This window comes from Podarcis cretensis (assembly GCF_951804945.1).
Source record: "Podarcis cretensis genome assembly, chromosome: 3".
Classification (NCBI taxonomy): Eukaryota; Metazoa; Chordata; class Lepidosauria; order Squamata; family Lacertidae; genus Podarcis; species Podarcis cretensis.
The window spans coordinates 12,610,052-12,632,045 of record NC_137172.1 but is presented as its reverse complement, the minus strand read 5'-3'; the positions used below and the strand labels follow the sequence as shown (position 1 = coordinate 12,632,045).

Sequence of the window (21,994 nt, the reverse complement as noted above, 5' to 3'; positions counted from 1 at the left end):
CAATGACTGGGGATGATGGGAGTTGTAGTTCAGCAACACCTGAAAGATACCACTGTGGGTTGCCTCTGGATAGGGGACGACCAACTTCTCCTGCGAAGGAGCACAAATCTTCTACAGGTTGCTCGTTTTAATGTTGTGACTGCGTCTGGAAAGACATTAAGCTTTTTGGGGGGAAACAACGACACATTTTTATGGATGTTTTTCTTTTTTAAAACCACAGCCTCCGCTTACATAAGGCTAATCACCTGCAGGGCAATCTTAAGGCTGTTACTTTCTTTAGGGATTATAGAAACCGCTGGAGCTGGCCTTGGTAAAAGTAAGTTTATGGGGTGCTGAGTCATAGCAGTGACTTATTAAAGAGCCTTTGAGGAAAACTTGTCTTCTGTGAGAAAGCCTCGTAATGTGTAATGGGATCAGAAAGAGGCTTCAAGTTTGGTCAAAGCATGTTAACTTTAATGTGGTTAAAATAAAAAATAAAAGTTGGACCAATTTTTGCCCTGTGCAACAGGAGAGAAATCCTAATTTGATTAGCGCAGGGGAAGCTGGCCCAGTCTCTGTGGCTAAATCCAATATAGCTCAAATGGTGTACCGGAAACAGCATGACCACTGTCTGTAACCAGCATGGTTTTACAATCCAATGTTCTCTTCCCCTACAAAAAAGGAGCGTGTGTAACCACATGGACCTCATATTTTCTTTCTAGAAGTGAAATGCCATTACAGTGCAGCAGGTGAGAGTTTTGGAGCCTTGAACAGGGAAAGGGGCTGGTTTCAAATTCCTGCTCGCTAGGTACCATCTCTCTGCCTGGCTTGCTTCACTTCCTGCACATACAACAAGAGCCGGTGTTGCCAAGAGAGGAAGCTGCAAATCACAGAGTCCCGGGTTCAAATCTCACCAGAATTGAGAAGGCAGCCTTAGTTAGACACGATACCCTCTGGGGCTCAACATGTCTTCAATTGCAGTGTAGCAGTAATAATATGGATATACAGGGCAGGGTTATTACTAGTAGAATAACGTCTGTGAACCTTCTGATGTTGGAGACTGCAATGTGCCTCTTGGGAACACTCTTCCCCATTTTCACAGGCTGAATAGGGAAGAGAGGAGTTGTAGTCCGAAATGTCTAGAACAGGCACGTCCAACAGGTAGATCATTGGACGTCTGTGGTAGATCACTGGTAGATCACTGTCTCCCCCCAAAGAAGCTCAATAACTTTGGCTCCCCTAAAAAAAGCTCAGAAATTTTGCCCTGCACCCTGCAAAAGCGGGGCTTTCCTCCTCCCTAAAAAAAAGCTCAACTTTGACCTGGACCCCAAAAAAGGGGGATAGATCACTGCCAGTTTATAACTCTGTGAGTAGATCGCGGTCACTTGGGAGTTGGACACCCCTGGTCTAGAATACCTGAGGCTGGATATGTATGTGTTTCTGGGTGTGTTTGGTTTTGCAAGGTGAGCTTTGTGAGCTTTCTTGTACAGGGAATTTTCTAGTGTTTGATGTTTTCTGGCGTTTTTATATTTTGTTGGAAGCTGCCCAGAGTGGCTGGGGCAACGCAGTCAGGTGGGTGGCATATAAATAATAAAACAACCCCCTCCAATTCTGGTTTCAAAGGACAGGAAACTGCTGTGAGGACATGTCTCCTACTCAGTTGTGCCCCCCACTCAGCTCCTTTCTGAGGGGAAAGTGTTTTGGCTGCCCAAAAACTACAGCTCTATTAGTAACGTTTCAAACTGCTATCTCTCTTAAGGAGTATAGGAATTTTTTTTAGGAAATATGTATCTCATTTTTCCAGCATCCATAGTTCTGCAAACTGCTGCCCCTCCCCAGAACAGACCTTAAACACAAAGCCCCATCCTTTGTTGATGTCTCTTGCATTATTCTGGACGGACAACTCTCCATAATGCTTTGCTTCATTCTGTTGCGTGTGGGAAAAGTTCTGAGGCCTGCCATTGTGTCCTTCTTTTCAAGGAGTGTTGTCCCCGATTAGAGGATGTTTGGAGAGTCCAAAAGATTGGGAGATATGCTCAGAGCTGCAACAGAGCTTCCATTCAGGCAGCGTATAATAATCAAAACCACAAAAGTCCTCCAGAGTTTCCACATTTAAGAAGTTCCTTCCTTGTTTTTGTTTTCAACAGGCATAAGAAGAACCGGGAGGGGGCCAGCGAGCTTCTGATGAGATTAAAAGACAACAGAGATCTTCAAAAGTTTCTTCAGGATTGCCAAGAGGTATGGTTTTTTTGAGGGAAAAGAATATTTGGCAAAAAAGGCCCCTCATTTTCTCCTTGAACAAAGTTGGCTTAGAATCACGCTTTTTCTCTTTGGGTTTCCATTTGTCTTTCATCTCTGATCCATTAACTTATAATAGATAAGAGGCGTCATCCCTGAAGCAATTGATTACCTACCTTCTAATGGCAGCCAGTTATTAGAGAATTTCCCCACCTACCTTTTTCGTTAGCGGTTAAATAAATTTTGTCTCTTTTTATTTTTAAAAATGTCCACCCTGTGGACTTGATCCTGGAGATTAGGTGTTGTTGTTTACTTGTTTAGTCGTGTCCGCCTCTTCGTGACCCCATGGACCAGAGCACGCCAGGCACTCCTGTCTTCCACTGCCTCCCGCAGTTTGGTCAAACTCATGCTGGTAGCTTCGAGAACACTGTCCAACCATCTCGTCCTCTGCCGTCCCCTTCTCCTTGTGCCCTCCATCTTTCCCAACATCAGGGTCTTTTCCAGGGAGTCTTCTCTTCTCATGAGGTGGCCAAAGTATTGGAGCCACAGCTTCACGATCTGTCCTTCCAGTGAGCACTCAGGGCTGATTTCCTTCAGAATGGATCAGTTTGATCTTCTTGCAGTCCATGGGACTCTCAAGAGTCTCCTCCAGCACCATATAGGCAATTGATTACCTACCCTCTCATGGCAGCCAGTTATTAGAGAATTTCCCTGCCTACCCTTTTCGTTAGCGGTTAAAGAAATGTCTCTTTTTATTTTTAAAAATGGGATATTGTCCACTCTGTGGACTTGATCTTGGAGATTAGGTGGGAAAGGGTAAAACAAAAATTCCCAGATGGACATGATCTAATGTGAATCCCCCCAAACCCCGCTATGTTCATGGAAAAGAAACCTGTATATGGCAGAATGCAAAGTCCACAGGTGACTAGCTTCATATTGTTTCACTTTGTTAAGAAAATCCACATGCATTTTTCATTCAGATTGAAGAGCGTTTTCTTGGTGCGTTGCCCAGAAACTAGAGATTTTTCATGAGAAGCAGCCCCAATAAGCCAGAGGGCTGCAAGGAAATCCCACCCTCCCCATTGCGCCCCACACATCTTTCCCAGGGTGGGGCTGGGAAAGGCTTTAATCTGTCTGAGATCTTGACAGCTGCCTCCTGCTGAGAGTTGACAGTGCAGGCTGGGTGTAATAGCATGAGGCAGCTCTCTGTGATTGTAGAATACGAGTCGTCCAGACCTTTCAGAGCCTGGGACAGACGGGGCAAAGGGTAGAAGAGAAGGAATGGTTCAATCCATGGCATCTCCCAGTCGAGCTGATAATGTCTCCTGCTGTCAGGGCAGGTGTTGGGAGCAGGCCAGCAATAAATCATAAGGCGCCTGTGAAGTTAAGGCTTTGTTCAAAGAAACACAACGGCTCAGGCCTAGAGAGCACAGCAAGTCTTCCTGATAGATCTTGCCCCAACAAGGAAGGTCTCTTGTCTTCCCACAGCTCTCTTAAGTCACCTAGTCCCCCAGTTCCTTCCCAAGCAATCTGAGACTGAGACACCTTGTCTGTCTTTGCTCCTCCCTCTTCATACCTTTTTGGGTTCTGGGAGACCAAGCGGATGGGGGAGACAGCCTGGCTTCTCCACCAGCCTGCCTCTTCCTCTTGGCCCCTCTCCTCTTCAACCTCTGCTTCTGCCTCCGAGTCTGAACTGCCCTCTGCCACAGCCTCTTCCTGCTCACTAAACCCTATTACCTCTTCAGCTTCCAACACCTTCTCCCTCTGGTCACTCATCGTCATCCCACCACCAATCCCCTAGCTCTGAGCTTTCTTCCCCTGGGGGTTCCCTTGGGGGTTCCCCAGCGGGCACCTCCCACCGCTCCTTGGCATCCAGCCAGTCTGTGACATCTGCCTGCAACCTCGAAGAGCCACTGTCAGTCAGCATAGACTGCACTAAGCTAGCTGAGCCAGTGGCCTGACTTAGTGTGAGCTTCCTATGCTCTTACATGATGTTCCAGGACAGGAGCCTGAGAAAGCATCTTTCCATAGGTCAGGATAATATGGCACCCAGTAGGAACATGTTGTTGCCCTGGGGACAGAGGCCCCAGCAGGAAACTCTTTGGTCCATGAACAGGCCTCTTTGTTATCTTCCTCTGAAAGGCAGATTCTTCTAATTCCGGAACATTTCCCCTTTTATTGCCGCCCTTAACAAGCCTTTTATGAAGTGACCTTTGCAAATGTTCGTGAATGAATGAAAAATGCCCTTTGTCGGCCAAAGCCAGGGGCGGCTGGGCTCACCATCCTGCTCTGCTCTGCCCGCCTTAGGCAAGGTCCTCTCTGTGTGGGAGGCTTCTGCTGCAAGCAGCAAACTGTGCACATATTTTCCTGTTGGGGCAGTTGGCTGGAGAGATGCAAAGCACACAGCTTTTTCTAAACACGCCACATGCTTTCCTTAACCTTAAACGGGAAGAACAGCCAACGGGTTTGGGATCTTCTGATCTGGGCTAGGTTCGCTGGCAATAGCAGGTGGTCAGCAGCCCCAGGCAAAGGCAAGAGCCAGTGTGGTGTAGTGGTTAAGAGCGGTAGACTCGTAATCTGGTGAACCAGATTCGCTTCCTCGCTCCTCCACATGCAGCTGCTGGGTGACCTTGGGCCAGTCACACTTCTCTGAAGTCTCTCAGCCCAACTCACCTCACAGAGTGTTTGTTGTGGGGGAGGAAAGGAAAGGAGAATGTTAGCCGCTTTGAGACTCCTTCGGGTAGTGACAAAGCGGGATATCAAATCCAAACATTCTTCAAGAGCTCTGGCTTTCTTATATTGAACCTAATGTAAGGATGCCCAATACATCTTGTGCTGAATGCTAGTAAATGTGTAGACCGTCTTACATTGGGTCAAGCCACTGGTCCACCTAGTATTACCTACTCCAGCCTTCACCAAGACTGGTTATGTTCTACCTTCACTGTTAGGGGCAACATGCCTCTGGGTATCAGTTGTTGGGCATCAGAAGTGGTAAGAGTGCTGTTGCACTCGGGGCCTACTTTTGGGCTTCCCGTTGGCAATTTGTTGGTCACTATGAAGACAGAATGGGCCATTATCCTGATCAAGCAGACTCTTCCTAAATGTGCTTCAGATGTATAATACATATGCAGCCAATGTCTGCAGTGGGGAGACTACTCTACCTGTGTAGGTTGCCCACCAGTTTAGCATCCTGGGGAATCTGACGAGTTTTAATCATCCTTGGGTCCCCAGGTGTTTATGGATTACAACTCACACCATCCCTGGCAAAGATAGCCAGTGGCCAGGGAGGATGGAAGCTGTGTTCCAATAACACCAAGGAACCCAAATTATGCAGAGAACCTATACGAGTGGATAAGATGACCCACTGCAAACGTTCACCCTCCAACACAAGGAGGATGGTGGAGACAGAGATGGCGGTTCAACAGAGGTAGCAGAGTCGCCATGCTTATCCCCAACTCTCCATCGCAGGAGAGGCGTAACACCCAAGGAAGGTCGCTGCATTCTGTCATTCCATTTCCACTCAGAGCAACAAGAATGATGGGAACAAATCATATTCTTCTTAGAGGAGGGGAGGTTTATATGGTTGGAGGAGCCACCCCTGAGGCATCCGCAGCCACAACACAAAAAATACCCCTCTTCTTTTTCTCCCCTTCCCCCCCACAGCTGTCGCTCTGGATTAATGAGAAGATGCTTACAGCGCAGGACATGTCTTACGATGAAGCAAGGAACCTGCACAGCAAATGGTTGAAACACCAGGCCTTCATGGCAGAGCTTGGTTCCAACAAAGAATGGCTTGACAAAATTGAAAAGGTGAGCGCGTGTGGGGGAAAAGCTGTGTGAAAGCCCACAAGATGTCCAAGGAACTGTCTCTGAGGTGCCTGCTGTTTGTTTGTTTGTTTGTTTGTTTGTTTGTTTGTTTGTTTGTTTTTAAATGCTCATTTTATGCTTCAGAGCATTTGGCTTTGGAGACACAGCGCCATTTTGACTGCCAAGCCTTTGGGTTAATATTAGTTTGATGTGGCATAAGAATTCCTCCTGAATGTGTCGAGGCGGCGCTGTGAATTTGTACAATTTCTTCTGTTGTGCACAAAGTGTTTTGAAATCCTCACCGTACCGACTTGCCTGCGGTTACCTTGTGAGAGCAGTGACAGTGAGCTCTGTTTTTCACCTGGGCAGCTAAAGGCTGGTGTTTTCATGCATATGTAGGAGCCAGGCTACTATACTCAGGGATGTTTCCAGGCTGTGGAGAGGCCTAGCTGATTTAGTAAGAAAAGAATGCCAGCTTTGGGCTTTAAAGTCCTTGGCTGAAGTCTCATCCCAGCCAGGAATCCCCTTAGTCACCGCAGAACAGCTGTGCTCTCAGCTTTCCCTCCAGCCATTAATGTGGAGAGAATGACGTCTACCTGCTTCACAAATCTGCTCTTTGAATCAGCGAGGTAACAGCTGATTCATGTTATTTTTTAAAAAACTGGTTTTTAATTTCAAGTAGCAAAACATACCCTTAGTTATACAGAAAAGAAAGAAAGAACATTCACTTGTTTCTGGTCCCCAGGCTGTTCTAACCCACAAAGCTTAAAGGGTTTCTCTTGGTTTGCAGGAAGGGATGCAGCTCATCGCTGAGAAACCCGAAACGGAGGGAATCGTGAAAGAGAAGCTGACGAATCTGCACCATATGTGGGAAGTGCTTGAAAGCACCACCCAGACGAAAGCCCAGCGGCTTTTTGATGCCAACAAGGCTGAGCTGTTCACCCAGAGCTGTGCTGACTTGGATAAGTGGCTGAATGGCCTGGAAAGCCAGATTCAGTCAGACGACTATGGCAAGGACCTCACCAGCGTCAATATTCTGCTGAAGAAGCAACAGGTGAAGTGATCGGAGCAGCTTCTTTCAGCGAGGAGAGGTGGTTGGAGATAGAGAAAGATATGAATATATGCATTTCCTTGTTTCTAAAATTAAAATTACACAACTGCCTTTCCAAACACCGAGCACCCAAGGTGGCTGAAATCCCTCACTCTTGAAGCATTATTATTATTATTATTATTATTATTATTATTATTATTATTATTAATACCTCATACCTACGGGACCGCCTCTCCCACGGAGGACCTTACGGTCTTCAAACAAAAACATCTTGGAGGTCCCAGGCCACAGGGAGGTTAGGGTGGCCTCAACCAGAGCCAGGGCTTTTTCGGCTGTGGCCCCAATCTGGTGGAATGCTCTGTCACAAGAGACTAGGGTCCTGTTGGTCTTGACATCTTTCCACAGGGCCTGCAAGACAGAGCTGTTTCACAAGGCCTTTGGTCAGGGCACAGCCTGAACCCCTCCTTTGGCAATCCTCACAGAACTATAGCCCAATGGTTGCCATTAATTTGATTTAAACTGATTTTATAATGAAATGATTTTAGAATGTATTATTTTACTGTTGTTAGCCGCTCTGAGCCCGAATTCAGCTGGGGAGGGCAGGATATAAATAAATATTATTATTATTATTATTATTATTATTATTATTATTATTATTATTACCTATTTACTTGCCCTTCACCCTAAGGTCTCAATGCAGGTTGCAACATTAAAATACGAAATTGAAACACAGAATACGTAACATAACAACAACAGGTATCTGAAGAAGTATGCATGCACACGAAAGCTTATACCCAGAACAAACTTAGTTGGTCTCTAAGGTGCTACTGTACAATTTTTTAATTTATTATAACAACAACACACTTTCCTAGTAGTACAACCTTCTCCCACCAGGTGCCCTCTTGATGTTTTGGGCTACACTCCTTCACAGCTCCACAAGTTGATTGGGACTGATGGAAGCTGGAGTCAAACAACTTCCAAAGAGCATCAGGTTGGGGAAGGCTGCTGCTGCAGCAGCAGCATCGCACTGGAAGAGAATGGCTAGTGAACATGTATATTCCTCTCCCTGCCATTTTAGATGCTTGAGAACCAAATGGACGTCCGTAAGAAAGAGATTGAGGAGCTGCAGAGCCAGGCCCAGGCGCTGAGCCAGGAGGGCAAGAGTGCCGACGAAGTTGACAGCAAACGCTTCATCGTGGAGAAGAAGTTTGTGGAGCTGCTGGAACCCTTGACCGAGAGGAAGGCCCATCTGCTGGCCTCCAAGGAGATCCACCAGTTCAACCGGGATGTGGAGGATGAAATTGTGAGTTTCAAAGTTCTTCCAAGGTCCACTTGCTGAGAATGCAGATAGAGAGAAGCTTCTCCCATAGTAATGGAACCTGATTTCATCCAATGAAATTGAGTGGCGGGAGATTCAGGGCAGACAGAAGCAAGTTCTTCTTTATGCAGCACATAATTTGCACCCACCAAGTTAAAAGGAGATGAGATTCATAGAGGATAAGATCACCAGGGGCTACTAGCTGCAATGGTTGGGTCTGCCTGTTACCCTTCATTTCCCGTGGATATGCCATTGAGTTACTTTGCCATCTTATTTCCCTCCCTCTAGTTGTGGGTTGGAGAGAGGATGCCCATTGCCACATCGACAGATCACGGGCACAACCTCCAGACTGTACAGTTGCTCATTAAGAAGAATCAGGTAAGTGGCTAAACCTGCCTGGATCCAAAGTAGTACAGTGATTCCCAAATGGGCAGACGATCAAGGGAGGCCTTTAGGAATGCTTTCTCTCATAATACTAGGGATCACCCAACAAAGTAGAGCAGGTGGACAGACGAAAAGAATTACTTGTATCACTTTGACCCACAAACACACAAGTAGAGCCCAGAAAGCACATTTGTCATTTTTGAAATCTCCCTACCCCTACCTCCTAGTCTTTAGTGTACACTTTGCATTGGGGTCAGATTTGGCAGAAGTGTTGTGCCCTTTTTACAGATTGTGAAACCAGTGGTACAGAGATATCACCCAGATCGCACCTAAGACATCAATGGCAATGCCAGAAGTTGAATCCTCTCTTCCCAATGTCCCTCCAGGATGGATGATGGTGGCTGTGATCAAGTGTATTACCCACCCCTCACCAACAGGTCCCAGGGCTGGTGGCAACAATTTAAAATTCAGAATTAAAAACAGTTAAAACAAATTAGAGTCACAGAAGGAGGGTGGGTCCTAAAAACATACATTTCAGGTGTCAAAAGGCCAGGGTAAAGAAATCCGATTAAAACAACCTGCTCTATAGGTTACGTTTGTCATTGGGTTTTCCTGCATGCGGACTCTACTGCCATGGACAGTGGATGTTGAAACTCATGGGATGGCACCTTGGCGCCATTTATGTGGAAAGACGGTGTTCAAATATAAATAACAAGTCTGTGGTCCCAACACACATCTTGTGCTCTATTAAATCAGAGTTTCCCAACCTGGGGTCGCCATCCTGTTTTTTTGGACTACAATTCCCATCATCCCTAGCCAGCAGGACCAGTGGTCAGGGATGATGGGAATTGCAGTCCAAAAACAGCTGGGGACCCAAGCTTCGAAAACCCTGTATTAAAGGATAACACTGTAAGATGCAAAAGTCACCCTGGAGATTCCAGTCTCTGTGGTGAGTGTAACATAAAGGCCCAAAGGCCTTCAAGTTGTCATCTCGTTGCCTTCCCTGTAGTAGTAATGAGTCTTTTCGCCTGCTGAAATTTATGTCCCTGGGCCAAAATGACTGATGGAAGCGCAGGTACCATCAGAACATTTTGTGCTCTCGCTCTCTCTCAAATTCTCTCACACAGCATTCTGGGAGTCTGCCCTCCTGGATGACTTCCCGTTGTCTTTCTTTCCAAAGTGTTTGTTCGATGAGCTATTTCCAACCCGAGTGTTGAATTTCCCACATTAGACACTTCAGAAGGAAATCCAGGGGCACCAGCCTCGCATCGACGACATTTTCGAGAGGAGCCAAAACATCATTACGGACAGCAGCCTTAATGCCGAAGCAATCCAGCAGCGGCTCGCAGACTTGCAGCAGCTGTGGAGCCTCCTGATAGAGGAGACGGAGAAACGCCACAAGCGCCTTGAAGAGTCCCACAAAGCCCAGCAGTACTACTTTGACGCCGCGGAGGCCGAAGCCTGGATGAGCGAACAGGAACTCTACATGATGTCAGAAGAGAAGGCCAAGGTAAGTCGGCATCCATGTAGACGCGGCCTATGGGCACCAGGGGACATCTGCACTATCGGTTTATGCCAGTTTGGAAACCAGGCTAATTGACATGGCTTCGAAGGACTCTGGGAACTGCCATTTTATGAGGGGTGCTGCAATTTTGTTGCCAAATATCCCATATACCCTTCATAGAGCTATGGGCTCCAATGGTCCTTAGGACTGGTTCAACATAGGCATGTACTGTCAATCTGATTTCCGTACATTTCATTAGATGCACACATTCTAACCATGTTCTCTCTGATAATGATAATAATAATAATAATAATTTATACCCCGCCCATCTGGCTGGGTTTCCCCAGCCACTCTGGGCAGCTTCCAACATAATAAAACATGATAAAAGATCAAACTTCCCTAAACAGGGCTGCCTTCAGATGCCTTCTCAAAGTCAGATAGTTGTATATTTCCTTGACATCTGATGGGAGGGCGTTCCACAGGGCGGGCACCACCACCGAGAAGGCCCTCTGCCTGGTCCCCTGTAACCTCACTTCTCACAGGGAGGGCACCACAAGAAGGCCCTCAGAGCTGGACCTCAGCTTCCGGGCTGAGCGATGGGGGTGGAGACACTCCTTCAGGTATACTTGCATGTATGATTGGGTTATGTGACACCACAAACACAACATACCATCTCAAACACAGTGCCTTGGGGTGGAGTTAGTTCAGTTACCTCAGTCATCAAGTGTACAGCAATCTAATGCAGGAAAACTCAATGGATATCCAGGCAGCTCCCCACTTAAGGCGCATTTGACTCACTCACGACCAAATCTTTGTGTGGCACAAGGAAATAAAGAAATAAATTTGATTTAAACAGCGAAAAGGTGCGAAAATGGCAAAAGCGGCTCGAATACGATCTCAAAAACTGCAAAAGTGGTGCAAAAAGAGAAGGGAAAATGCCTAATAAGTGCTGCTGGGTTTTCCAAGGGCTTCTAGAGGTTTAGAAGGTGTTTACTGGCTTTTTAGATGGTGTTCCCTACCATATGTGATTTTACTTACCGTATTTTTCGCCCTATAGGACGCACTTTTCCCCCTCCAAAAATGAAGGGGAAATGTGTGTGCGTCCTATGGGGCGAATGCAGGCTTTCGCTGAAGCCTGGAGAGCTATCCACAAGTCTTGCAAGCCCGGCGGGAGGTCCCGTGGGCTGATTCCCGGAGCTGATCTGGAGGCTGGTGGGGGGGGGAGAAGCAAGCTTGCTTCTCTCCCCCCCCCGCCAGCCCCACAAACTCGAGGGACAGTGGGGCTAGAGAGGCTGTCCCTGAAGGCAGAAGAGGGAGACGGAGCGCTCCGTCTCCCTCTTCTAGTTTGGGGATGGCTGCGCAAACCTGGGGGGGGAAATAAAAAAATTTTCCTTGATTCCCCCCCCCCAAAAAAAAAACTAGGTGCGTCCTATGGGGCGGTGCGTCCAATAGGGCGAAAAATATGGTACATATGCGGTCTCTGGGAAGTTGTGGACGCTCCTTTCTTGGAGGTTTGTAAGCACTGGTTGGATGGCTATCTGTCATAGCCGAGTTTCCTGCAATGCATCAGGTTGGACTAGATGACCCTTTGAGTCCCTTCCAACTCTACATTTCTATTATTCTACCGCCCAACACCAATTGGGGTCCCATATCTTTTCATGAAATCCTCCCCAGAGAGTTGCAGAGGTAGACAGAGATAAATGAGTAACAGTTATTGCCCAGCAGAAATCACTTTCAGGTTCTATAAATCATTTGGCTGGTGGAGAAGTTTAATGCTTTGGCGCAGTTCTAAGCATCATTTAGCCCAGAATCCATCTTCCAGTAGTCGGTGCCTGTTTCTATTTTTGCTGCTTTGATTGAAAGGTTCAATTTTTCCACATTTCTATTTCTCTCTGTGTGTCCACACCCCCCCCCCCCCGCTTTCTGTGGAAAGTCTGACATCATTTATGTTTAATGACACAGAAATATCCTGTAAGAACTGCTACCCAGACACAGTCAGAACATGTCAAGGTTCTGTGAGTTTACGAAATACAGCTACAGCAAAACAGTGCGATTGCACAGGGTAGCTGGAGTGAGCCAGCAGATACCTGTAATTTCTTCCCCCAAACTCTTGTGCTTCTCAGTGCGCGCTTGCTGAAGTCGGTTTTAGAACATGATTGAACCAAGCCCCATCTTCTTCCTTCGCTGCCTCGTCTCTTATATGCTTTATATGCTGTGGATTCTCAAGTTTTTATTAGGGTGGAGCAAGAAGGCCCTTTTTTCTAGCCCTAGTTTGTGAACACCTTTTTCAAACAAACAAACAAAATATCCCAGGTTTGTTTTTACAGTCATACCTTGAATACCAAACACTTTGGTACTTGGACGTTTTGGCTCCCGAACGCCCCAAACTCGGAAGTGATTGTTCCAGTTTGCGAACGTTCTTTGGAACCTGAACATCCGACTGGGCTTCCGCAGCTTCTAATTGGCTGCAGCAGCTTCCTGCAGCCAATCGGAGGCTGCGCTTTGGTTTCCAAACATTTTGGAAGTTGAACGGACTTCCAGAATGGATTCCATTCGACTTCTAAGGTACGACTGTATTTGCACTCCTCTACTTGGTTCACGTTGATTTGCCTTGGTTATAGGTCATATTATAATTGCGACCTAACCTGGCACTATCAGCTAATTCACAACCTATCTTTTCTTTTTCAGAATAATTTTTATTAAATTTCCCATTTTACAATTTCAAATTTTACAAACTTTAAAATATCCAATGACTTCCCTTCTTCTCTTTCCATGGTTCATTTTACCCATCCTACATCCCTGCATATTTTACTATAACCATTCAAATCAATTTCCCACTTTTACATCCATCAAAAAATATTTACTCTGTTGAATTTATCTTAATGCTGCTAGCATTTTCAACTGTATACAATTATTTCCCACATATTCAATAAATGTTTTCCAATCTTCTTTAAACGTATGTTCTTCTTGCTCTCTTATTCTATATGTTAAATCTGCAAGTTGCTTATATTCATAAGTTGTCGAGCTTATTTAGTTGGGACCTCACTCACTTTCCATTTTGGGGCTAACAAAACATGGGCCACGGTAGTTGAATACATAAATAACCTTTTCTAACACCTGGGAATTTCAGTCTGAGTTATCCCCAACAAAAAGGACTCTGGCTTTTTGGGGGAAAGTAGTTTCAAACATTTCCCCCCCAATTCATTATAAATCATTTCCCAATACCTTTTTACATGTCCACCACATGTGGAGGAACATTCCCTCCGCTCCTTTGCACTTCCAACACTTATCTGATTCTGTTTTATAAATCTTAGCCAGCCAATTCACAACCTGTCTTTTGGCTTGGACCCGTTTCCTTGTGTTTGCTTTTTTTTCAGTGGCTTGTATCTTTTCTGGAGCTTTCAACCATTTCGTTTGGATAGATGCCCCTCTTTTTCAACTTCCTAAAGTCAGGAAAGCGGGCTTGCAGCCTGATTTGAAACCCCTGCGTTGAAAAGATCAGGATGCTGAGGGTGTTAGATAGAGCCTTTGGCCTGGTACAGCAAAACTCTTCTCATGTTCTTACCTCCTTAAGTAATTTATGGCAGTCAGGAGGTGGCCCAGCCTTTTGGCATATATGCCACCTGTCAGGCCCAGAGTGCCGCTCAAACAGGAGTGGCTTGCCCAGTGAAGTTGCGCTGCATTGCAATAGCCTCCTGGTAGCAGTGTCGCTCCTGTTTACCAGAAGGTGGGGGGAGCTTGGCAGAGGCATGGTCAGGACTGCAAAGAGATATCAGTCAGAGTGCCAGTCTGGCTCTGCTGGTGCATCTGTGCCACCCTGACCTCGCCACTGCCTCTCCCAGTAAGTGGCACTGATGCTGCTGTCAGGAGGCTGTTCTTGTATCTTCACTCTGCCCCCAGCCAATGAATCTGGGATGTGGAACTGCAATGTCAGGTGAGTGAGATGAATAAACACCCAGCAATAAAAGAGAATGGGAGCAATATATCTGTCAAAATTACAAATACCTACCGTATTTTTCGCTCTATAACATGCACCTGACCATAACACGCACATCGTTTTTAGAGGAGGAAAACAAGGGAAAAAACATTCTGAATGAAACAGTGGATGTATCATTTTTGTGCTTCATGCTGTGGCCACAGACATGTGATCTGAAGGTAAATTTGGGGTGACCCAATGCAGAAATCCTGAGAATCCCTGTGGATCCATGCTTTGTAACCACGTTTTTGCACCATTGCAGCCCCAGGCAACAGTGGGTGTGTGATTTTGGGGGGGGCAGGCTGTAGCCATGGACATGCTATGTGCTCTGATGGTGAATTTGGGCTGACCCAATGCAAAGATCCTGAGGATCCATGTGGATCCATGTTTTGTAACCACGTTTTTGCACCATTGCAGCCCCAGGCAACAGTGGGTGCGTGATTTTTGGGGGGCAGGCTGTAGCCATGGACATGCTATGTGATCTGATGGTGAATTTGGGGTGACCGAATGCAAAGATCCTGAGGATCCATGTAGATCCATGCTTTTTAACCACGTTTTTGCACCATTGCAGCCCCAGGCAACAGTGGGTGCGTGATTTTTGGGGGGCAGGCTGTAGCCATGGACATGCTATGTGATCTGATGGTGAATTTGGGGTGACCGAATGCAAAGATCCTGAGGATCCATGTAGATCCATGCTTTTTAACCACGTTTTTGCACCATTGCAGCCCCAGGCAACAGTGGGTGCGTGATTTTTGGGGGGCAGGCTGTAGCCATGGACATGCTATGTGATCTGATGGTGAATTTGGGGTGACCCAATGCAAAGATCCTGAGGATCCATGTGGATCCATGCTTTTTAACCACATTTTAAGTGGGGAGGGAAGGAAAAACACAGAACGGACAAGGAGCACGAGAGGGGTGTGCAGAGAAGCAGCTGGCTAAGAATGCAGGAGAGGGGTATAACGGGAGGGAGGAAAGGAAGGCAAAAGTTTTCCCTCACCTACCCACCCAAGCCAGCCAGCTCGCGCGCGCGCGCTCTCTCTCTCTCCCTCCTGCATGTTTTCAGCAGCACAAAGACGACACTCTGCTTTCCCCTCTGCTTGCCTGGAGGGGAGGGGCTTTCCCTGCTCTTTGTTCCGTTTGAGCAAACACAGCAAGGAAACAGAGGTGGGTGGGCAGTAAGACCCTGAGGCAGAATGCAGGAAAGCAGCTGCTTCCTCTTTTCAGGTTTCCCTTCTAGGAGACGCGCGATTTGATTTTTGCCTGATTTTTTTTGCCTCCACTCGCGCCATTTGGCTCCAGGGACCACACATTCGCTCAATAACACGCACAGACATTTCCCCTTCCTTTTTAGAAGAAAAAATCTGCGTGTTATAGAGGGAAAAATACGGTAAATACAGACGGTCGTTTCCCCTCGCTAGATTCAACGTGCTGCCATCTGCCTTATTGCGGGGCAGATTCGAGGGTAAACCATACACGGAACGAGTCTGCCCCTGCGGCTTGATGGAGGTAGAAACTTGTCTCTCTTGTCTTGTTACGCTGTCGTTTCTACGGGGATATACATTTGGTACTTATATACAGCACTACGCGTAATGGTTCAATTAGGCACAAAAGCATATCGGTTACATATCCCATCCTCGTCGCCAGTGTTAAGTTGTGGGTTGACATAGCAGACGACACAGCGATTTCTCCAAGTAGCTCTTTATTTTGTAAGCTAGAATAGAACTGACTGCAAACAGCTCAGCCGGCCTGCTTTTATAGGCAGCCGGCTGTCAACATTGTAGCAACAACAGTCCAGAGTTTTTTGCTATACAAAAATCTCCAAATGGGTCCGAACTTCAATGTCTAAAATCCCTGGTAGAGGACAAGGATCCAGAGATCATGTGAAGGGTGGCCAAATTCTGTGCGACTGCCATAAAACCTAGGGAACAAGCTGTGTTACCATACTGACCAAGGCCTTAAATGACAATTTTAGGTTATATTTTAGTGATTAAGATTTAACTTATATATTTTTAACTGCTTCTATATCTGTATTGTCCCTGTTATACCCAATTGCAAGTTAAAATGTATCCCTATCATGTTTTATGACTTCCCTGATATTGTATGTGAACTGGAACTGGTCTGTGACCGAAATAATACATTTATATTATATTATTATACTCTGCCCCCCTAGAGCTGCTCCCGGACCCTAGTGCACTTCAGCCCTCCTTCCACCCCCTCTTATCTTTTATTTAAAGATATTTAAAGAATTTAGCCTGATCTTTTATTTTCCCTTCTCTTTCTCCCCCCTCCCCATTTATGAAGATCACCTGCTCTGAGACCCCACAGCTAATTCTCCCCTGGCCTCCTTGCTGGACCAAATAGGACCAATTCAGCCAGCTAGCCCTGGGGATTATCTAATTGATTTTTGATGTTTGAATTTTATTGTTACTCATGTTTTATACTGTATTTTATGCTGCTTTTATAATTAAGTGTTTTAAAGTGTTTTAAATTTCTTGTTAGCCGCCCTGAGCCCAGTTTTTGAATAATAATAATAAAAAAATATTTTTTAAAAATTAAAAAATTATTATTATTATTATTATTATCATCATCATCATCATCATCTTGGTGTGGGTCTGCCTCTGGATATTACTGAGTTGGGAGCAGACAGCAGGATGACGGAGGGGCAGCCTTGCGTCTGTGCATGTAGTGAGACCTCCTGCACCTTTGTCTCATTAAAATTATCGGTGCCTTAAAATTACCAATAAAAGACAGAAGTTTTTAAAAAGTTGACCCCCCCAAAAGCCCAAGTATAAGTAAAAATAGTTTAAAATATACATTATAATATGCATTGTGGGTGGAATGCGGTTTGAGGCTATTAGAAACTACATCTGTGCAAGCATTTCAGCTTGCCAGGCAGAACAATTTCCCCCTCCCCTCAGTCCCTGTTCTGTTCTCTGACACACACACCCGAACCAATTTGGGGGGTGCACAGGGGAAGAAGGGGGAGAAGCCACATTGTGCAAGCAGAAGCTTCTCCTGACAGGGTTTACGCACACCAAGATGACTCCCTCCATCATGGTGTCATGCAAGGAAAATGACGCTGTCCTCTCTCGCCACTTTAGGATGAACAAAGTGCAGTTTCCATGTTGAAGAAACACCAGATTTTGGAGCAGGCTGTAGAAGACTATGCTGAGACCGTGCACCAGCTATCCAAGACTAGCAGGACTTTGGTGGCAGACAATCATCCAGAGAGGTGACTCTTGCTGTTTTATATTTGTAGTTTGCCGTTTCCCCAAGGAATTTTTAAGAACTTCCATGCTGGGTTTAAGTCCAGCAAGTGTAGTTTCCTTTTTGCACTCCCCATCCTGGCTAACCAACAAACAAATGGTAAGCTTAGACTATGATCCAGTAAACACATAACTAGGAACAATGGTGCCCTACTATGTGAATAATGCTGCTTTTGTACACCAGAGGAGAACTGAAAGCTTCAACTTCTACTTTTAAACTAACCCCAGTTTCCCATGACGTCTGTTCTCAGGAAACCATGGTTTGCCTATGCTATGGTTTCAGAACAAGGTTGGATCTGGAACTAAGGTATGCTCTCAGTAACCATAGTTTAAACAAAACAGTTCCTCAAGTTTGGACATCATGGGGAACTGTGTTTAGTTTAAACCTTTAAGCTGATCAGTTATCCAGTAGTGCCAGGCTTCTGTCAGACTACTGGGAGAAATAATATTGAACCTGAGCAACAGAGCTGCCAATGGGAACATACCACACAAATTTAACATTCCCTATCCTGTCTGCAAATAAATGATGCCCAAAAAGTGTTTTTATATTTCTAGATGCTTTTTGCTGTGCTTTTTACGTTTAATACCCCTTTTAGCCTCCAATGAATCCTTTCAGGTGGGTTACAAATTCCAATAATAAGAATAAAGAAACACATATTTAGTTATTAAAAAGAGAAAAGGAACGAAGGTAGAATTCAGAGTATTGCTTGCACGCTGTCCACTGACCTGCAGGAAAGTCCCAAAGAAGGGTAAGATGGAGGTGTTTATATCAAACAGACAAAGGTACGGTAATCAGTTGTTCAAGATGAACAGCTGTATAAATCAGAGACGATTGTCCCCTGAAAAAGGAAACTGGAGGCAGGGAGCGCCAAATGGGGAAAAAAACCCAAATGCAGTCCGACAAAGGAAATGGTAAATAATTCATGAGTACATATATTTGACAGCTGATGCTGGAATTCAGCATAAACTGGGCAGAGAAAACTGGGAGGAAATGGGTTCATAGAGAAGGTTAATTTCTCCTCTGTCCTGTTCTGCACGGATCCAGAAACGATTTGCAAACTTGCATGTGCTCCTAAATTGTCGTTCACCGGACAGGAAATAAGCGATGCATCGATCAAAATTGCATTGCATTTCCTTTGGAAATTCAAACACACTCAGGCTGCAGAAGAAGCCTTTCCAGTGATGTGAATGATCTGTTTATCAATAGCATTCATCGCTGGCGGAAATCCAGGACATCTGATCCTTTTCCTCTGGGTCATGGGAAAAAGTCGTAGAATCGGGCTGTCAGGTCTGGAAAGTATCTTAGCGCACATCTCCCAGGCTTGTCTTTTTAAAACAAACAAAACTGGAAACTGTCAGATTTTGTGAACTTTGTTCTGGCGTCCTAGCTCCACTACAATCAATGAGCTAGATCGGGGGCAATAGGCTGATGTTTCCCACAGGCCAGATTTGACCCCCGCAACAAATTTACTGAGCCGCTAGCTTCCCAAATATGACAGCATGCAGTACTGGCAGACTGCATCAATAACTGGAAAGGTGGAAGGTAGGGCAGGGGAACCTTTTGCGGGATGAGGGCCACATTCCATCATAAGCAACATTTCAGGGGCCGCATGGGTGGGGCCAGAAGGAAAAATGGGCAGAGCAATGGATTTTACTCGTAGGCTTGTGCAGTAGGCTATATTCCAGCCATGCAAAAGGCAGAGCTTTTTCCATAGAAACATTTCTCCGTCCAGGCAAGCAAGAAGCATTGTCTAAGATGAAGGACATATTCCAGCTAAACAAAAGCAGTCAAGGATGCTGTAGAGCAGGGCTAGGAAAGGGCCGTGGCTTGCGGTGTGGGGGTCATGGACTCAGTGGCGTAGCGTGGGGGGTGCAGGGAGGGCCGGCCGCACCGGGCGCAACATCTGGGGGTTAGGGTTAGGGGGCGCAAATCCACGGGTTAGGGGGTGCAAATCCACGGGTTAGGGGGCGCAAATTACTTGCCTTGCCCCGGGTGCTGACAACCCACGCTACGCCACTGCATGGACTGGTAAGAGTCCCAAGGATCAGGTAGAGAGACAACATTTGGCCCCCGGGCCTGACGATCCCCATCCCAGGTGTAAGAGGCAAGTCCAATAAGCTGCGATAATTATTATTTACAACTAATTCTGGATGTCTGTTTGGCTTTGGGGGATCAACAGGATGTGAAGTGTGTATGCAAACGCAGAAAAATACCTATTATAACCATGCCACTAAAAATCCAAATCATCCCAAACAAATTGACAAACAGAAAAAGCCTAAGAATGCGGCTCATGCTCTTCTGTTACTGTTACAACATAAAAATAATAATAAAGCAAAATGTTTTTAGTAAACCCCACCCCCCATCCATCTGTCTTTTAGTAAAACCACTAAAAAGCAGAAAGGGTTAGGACTCTAGGAAATATAGTTTGCATGTTTCTTTGAGAATATAGCTTAAATGTGCCTGCATGAGAAAACTCTGTTTTTTTTTTTAAATGGTAAGTAAACACACCACTAAAATAAGAAAAAATCAATTTGTAAGCCATTTCACCATATATCTGTGCTGGCAACACACGTAATCAGCACTTGCTTAGGATCATATACCTGAAATCAGTGAGCCAAATGAGTGATCCCATTTATCTCTAAAGCAAATAAACAATAAATTTAGTCATTCAGCAGTTAGGCAGACACGGATTGCATCTCCCTGGAGTCACCAGTGTGGCCCCCCAGGCTCCAGTACCACCAACGGCACCTATGAAAGGTCGGCCCCTCAAATATCCCCTCAAAATATCCACAGGGCATGAGAGACTCTCCATTCTTCCTGCTAAGTTCGTGTTTGCACTGGCTCAGCTTTTCCTTCCTTGTACATTTCACTCGTTGCCCAAATTGTACATTCACCCTCCCATCCATTCTGAGCAGATGAGAGGGGCAAAGAGCTTCTGTCTGTGTATGGGAATGGCTGGGGTGCCATGCCTTTACCGTTTTCTATTCTTTACAGTGCGGCAGCCATTTTGTATTATGCCACATCCTAGCAGTGGCCATTTTGTGTCAGGTTGCCATACATCTGGAATTTCCTGGACGTAACCAGAATACTGCCGTCGGAAGTAGTGTCTGAGTGGAAGGCGCTTGAATGTCCAGGAAAATCCGGACATATGGAAACCCGTATTGGTGATTTCCCTCAAAAATCGCTCGAAAACCTCCTCCTTTTTTTGTGAATTTGCCAAAGAAGCTCAACAACTTTGGGCAGGGAAAGAAAAAATAAAAAGCTGAATAAGATTTCTGTCCAGATTTTCACTGTTTGAAACATGGCAACCCTAATTTTGTCCCTTGCGTCCACAGCGCTTTTGTAGTAGAAAGAGGAACTGTGCCTCCAAATAAAATAGTATGTTAAAAAAAAAAAAAATTTAAGTGGATGGATTTGACTCTCTTCTCATACATTCCCTTGTCTTCCCCTCAGTGAGCGCATTAGCATGCGGCAGTCCAAAGTGGACAAGCTGTACGCAGGCCTGAAAGACCTCGCTGAGGAAAGGAGAGGCAAGCTCGACGAGAGACACAGGCTGTTCCAGTTGAACCGCGAAGTGGATGACTTGGAGCAGTGGATCGCCGAAAGGGAAGTGGTGGCTGGATCCCACGAGCTGGGACAGGATTACGAACATGTGACAGTAAGATGATCAGATGACTCTTCCCATTTTTTCAGCTTTCCACAATTTGCAGGTTTTTTCCTGTATTTCGTTAGTATGCAAGGCAGTCTACAGGTAACATCCATAATTGGAAAGGCCAGTTGGCCACAGTACAAGAAATGGAAACCACACACACACACACATGAATGAGAATTGGTGTGGTGTAGTGGCTAGAGTGTTCTGGGAGATCAGGGTTCAAATCCCCATTTAGCCATGAAGGTCCACAACTGATCTTTGGCCACTCACTGATACTCAACCTAACCTACCACAGAAAGTTGTTATCAGGACAAAATGGTGGCAGGGACCACGCACACCACTTTCAGCTCCTTGGAGCTAGGTCATTTTACCCAGTGCTTGTATGGGGAGCAAAAAGAAAGGTCTTTTGTGGTGTGAGAAGCAATGATCTTTGACCCTTGCTGTTAAATTGTACAAAGTGTCGCAATCTGACAATTAATACAGGCAATGGGAACAGTTTATTACTTGTACCCTGCCCGTCTGATTGGGTTGCTCCAGCCACTCTGGCCAGCTTCCAAGAGAATATAAAGGAACACAACAAAACACCAGATATTGAAAGCTTTCTGATACAGGGCTGCCTTCAGGTGTCTATGAAAAGTCATATAATTGTTTAGCTCTTTGACATCTGATGGAGGGGCATTCCACAGGACAGGTGCAACTACCAAGAAGGCCTTTTGCCAAGCTCCCTGAAACTTAACTTCTCACAGTGAAGGAACTGCCAGATGGCCCTCAGAGCGGGACCTCAGTGTCTGGGCTGGACAATGGGGGTGGAGATGCTC

General features: G+C 45.7%; 1 protein-coding gene across 3 annotated transcripts in view; it reads left to right on the top strand.

Moving 5' to 3' along the window:
- The window catches only part of SPTBN1 (spectrin beta, non-erythrocytic 1), a 243,782-nt gene that overhangs the window by 194,782 nt on the left and 27,006 nt on the right, over window positions 1-21,994 (top strand). For all 3 annotated transcript variants that reach the window (XM_079968376.1, XM_079968374.1, XM_079968375.1), the window contains 8 exons: window positions 2,127-2,217; window positions 5,881-6,027; window positions 6,815-7,078; window positions 8,154-8,378; window positions 8,682-8,771; window positions 10,009-10,287; window positions 17,359-17,489; window positions 20,978-21,182. In XM_079968376.1, the coding sequence (XP_079824502.1) occupies window positions 2,127-2,217; window positions 5,881-6,027; window positions 6,815-7,078; window positions 8,154-8,378; window positions 8,682-8,771; window positions 10,009-10,287; window positions 17,359-17,489; window positions 20,978-21,182 (1,432 nt within the window). The remainder of the gene's footprint in view (window positions 1-2,126; window positions 2,218-5,880; window positions 6,028-6,814; window positions 7,079-8,153; window positions 8,379-8,681; window positions 8,772-10,008; window positions 10,288-17,358; window positions 17,490-20,977; window positions 21,183-21,994) is intronic.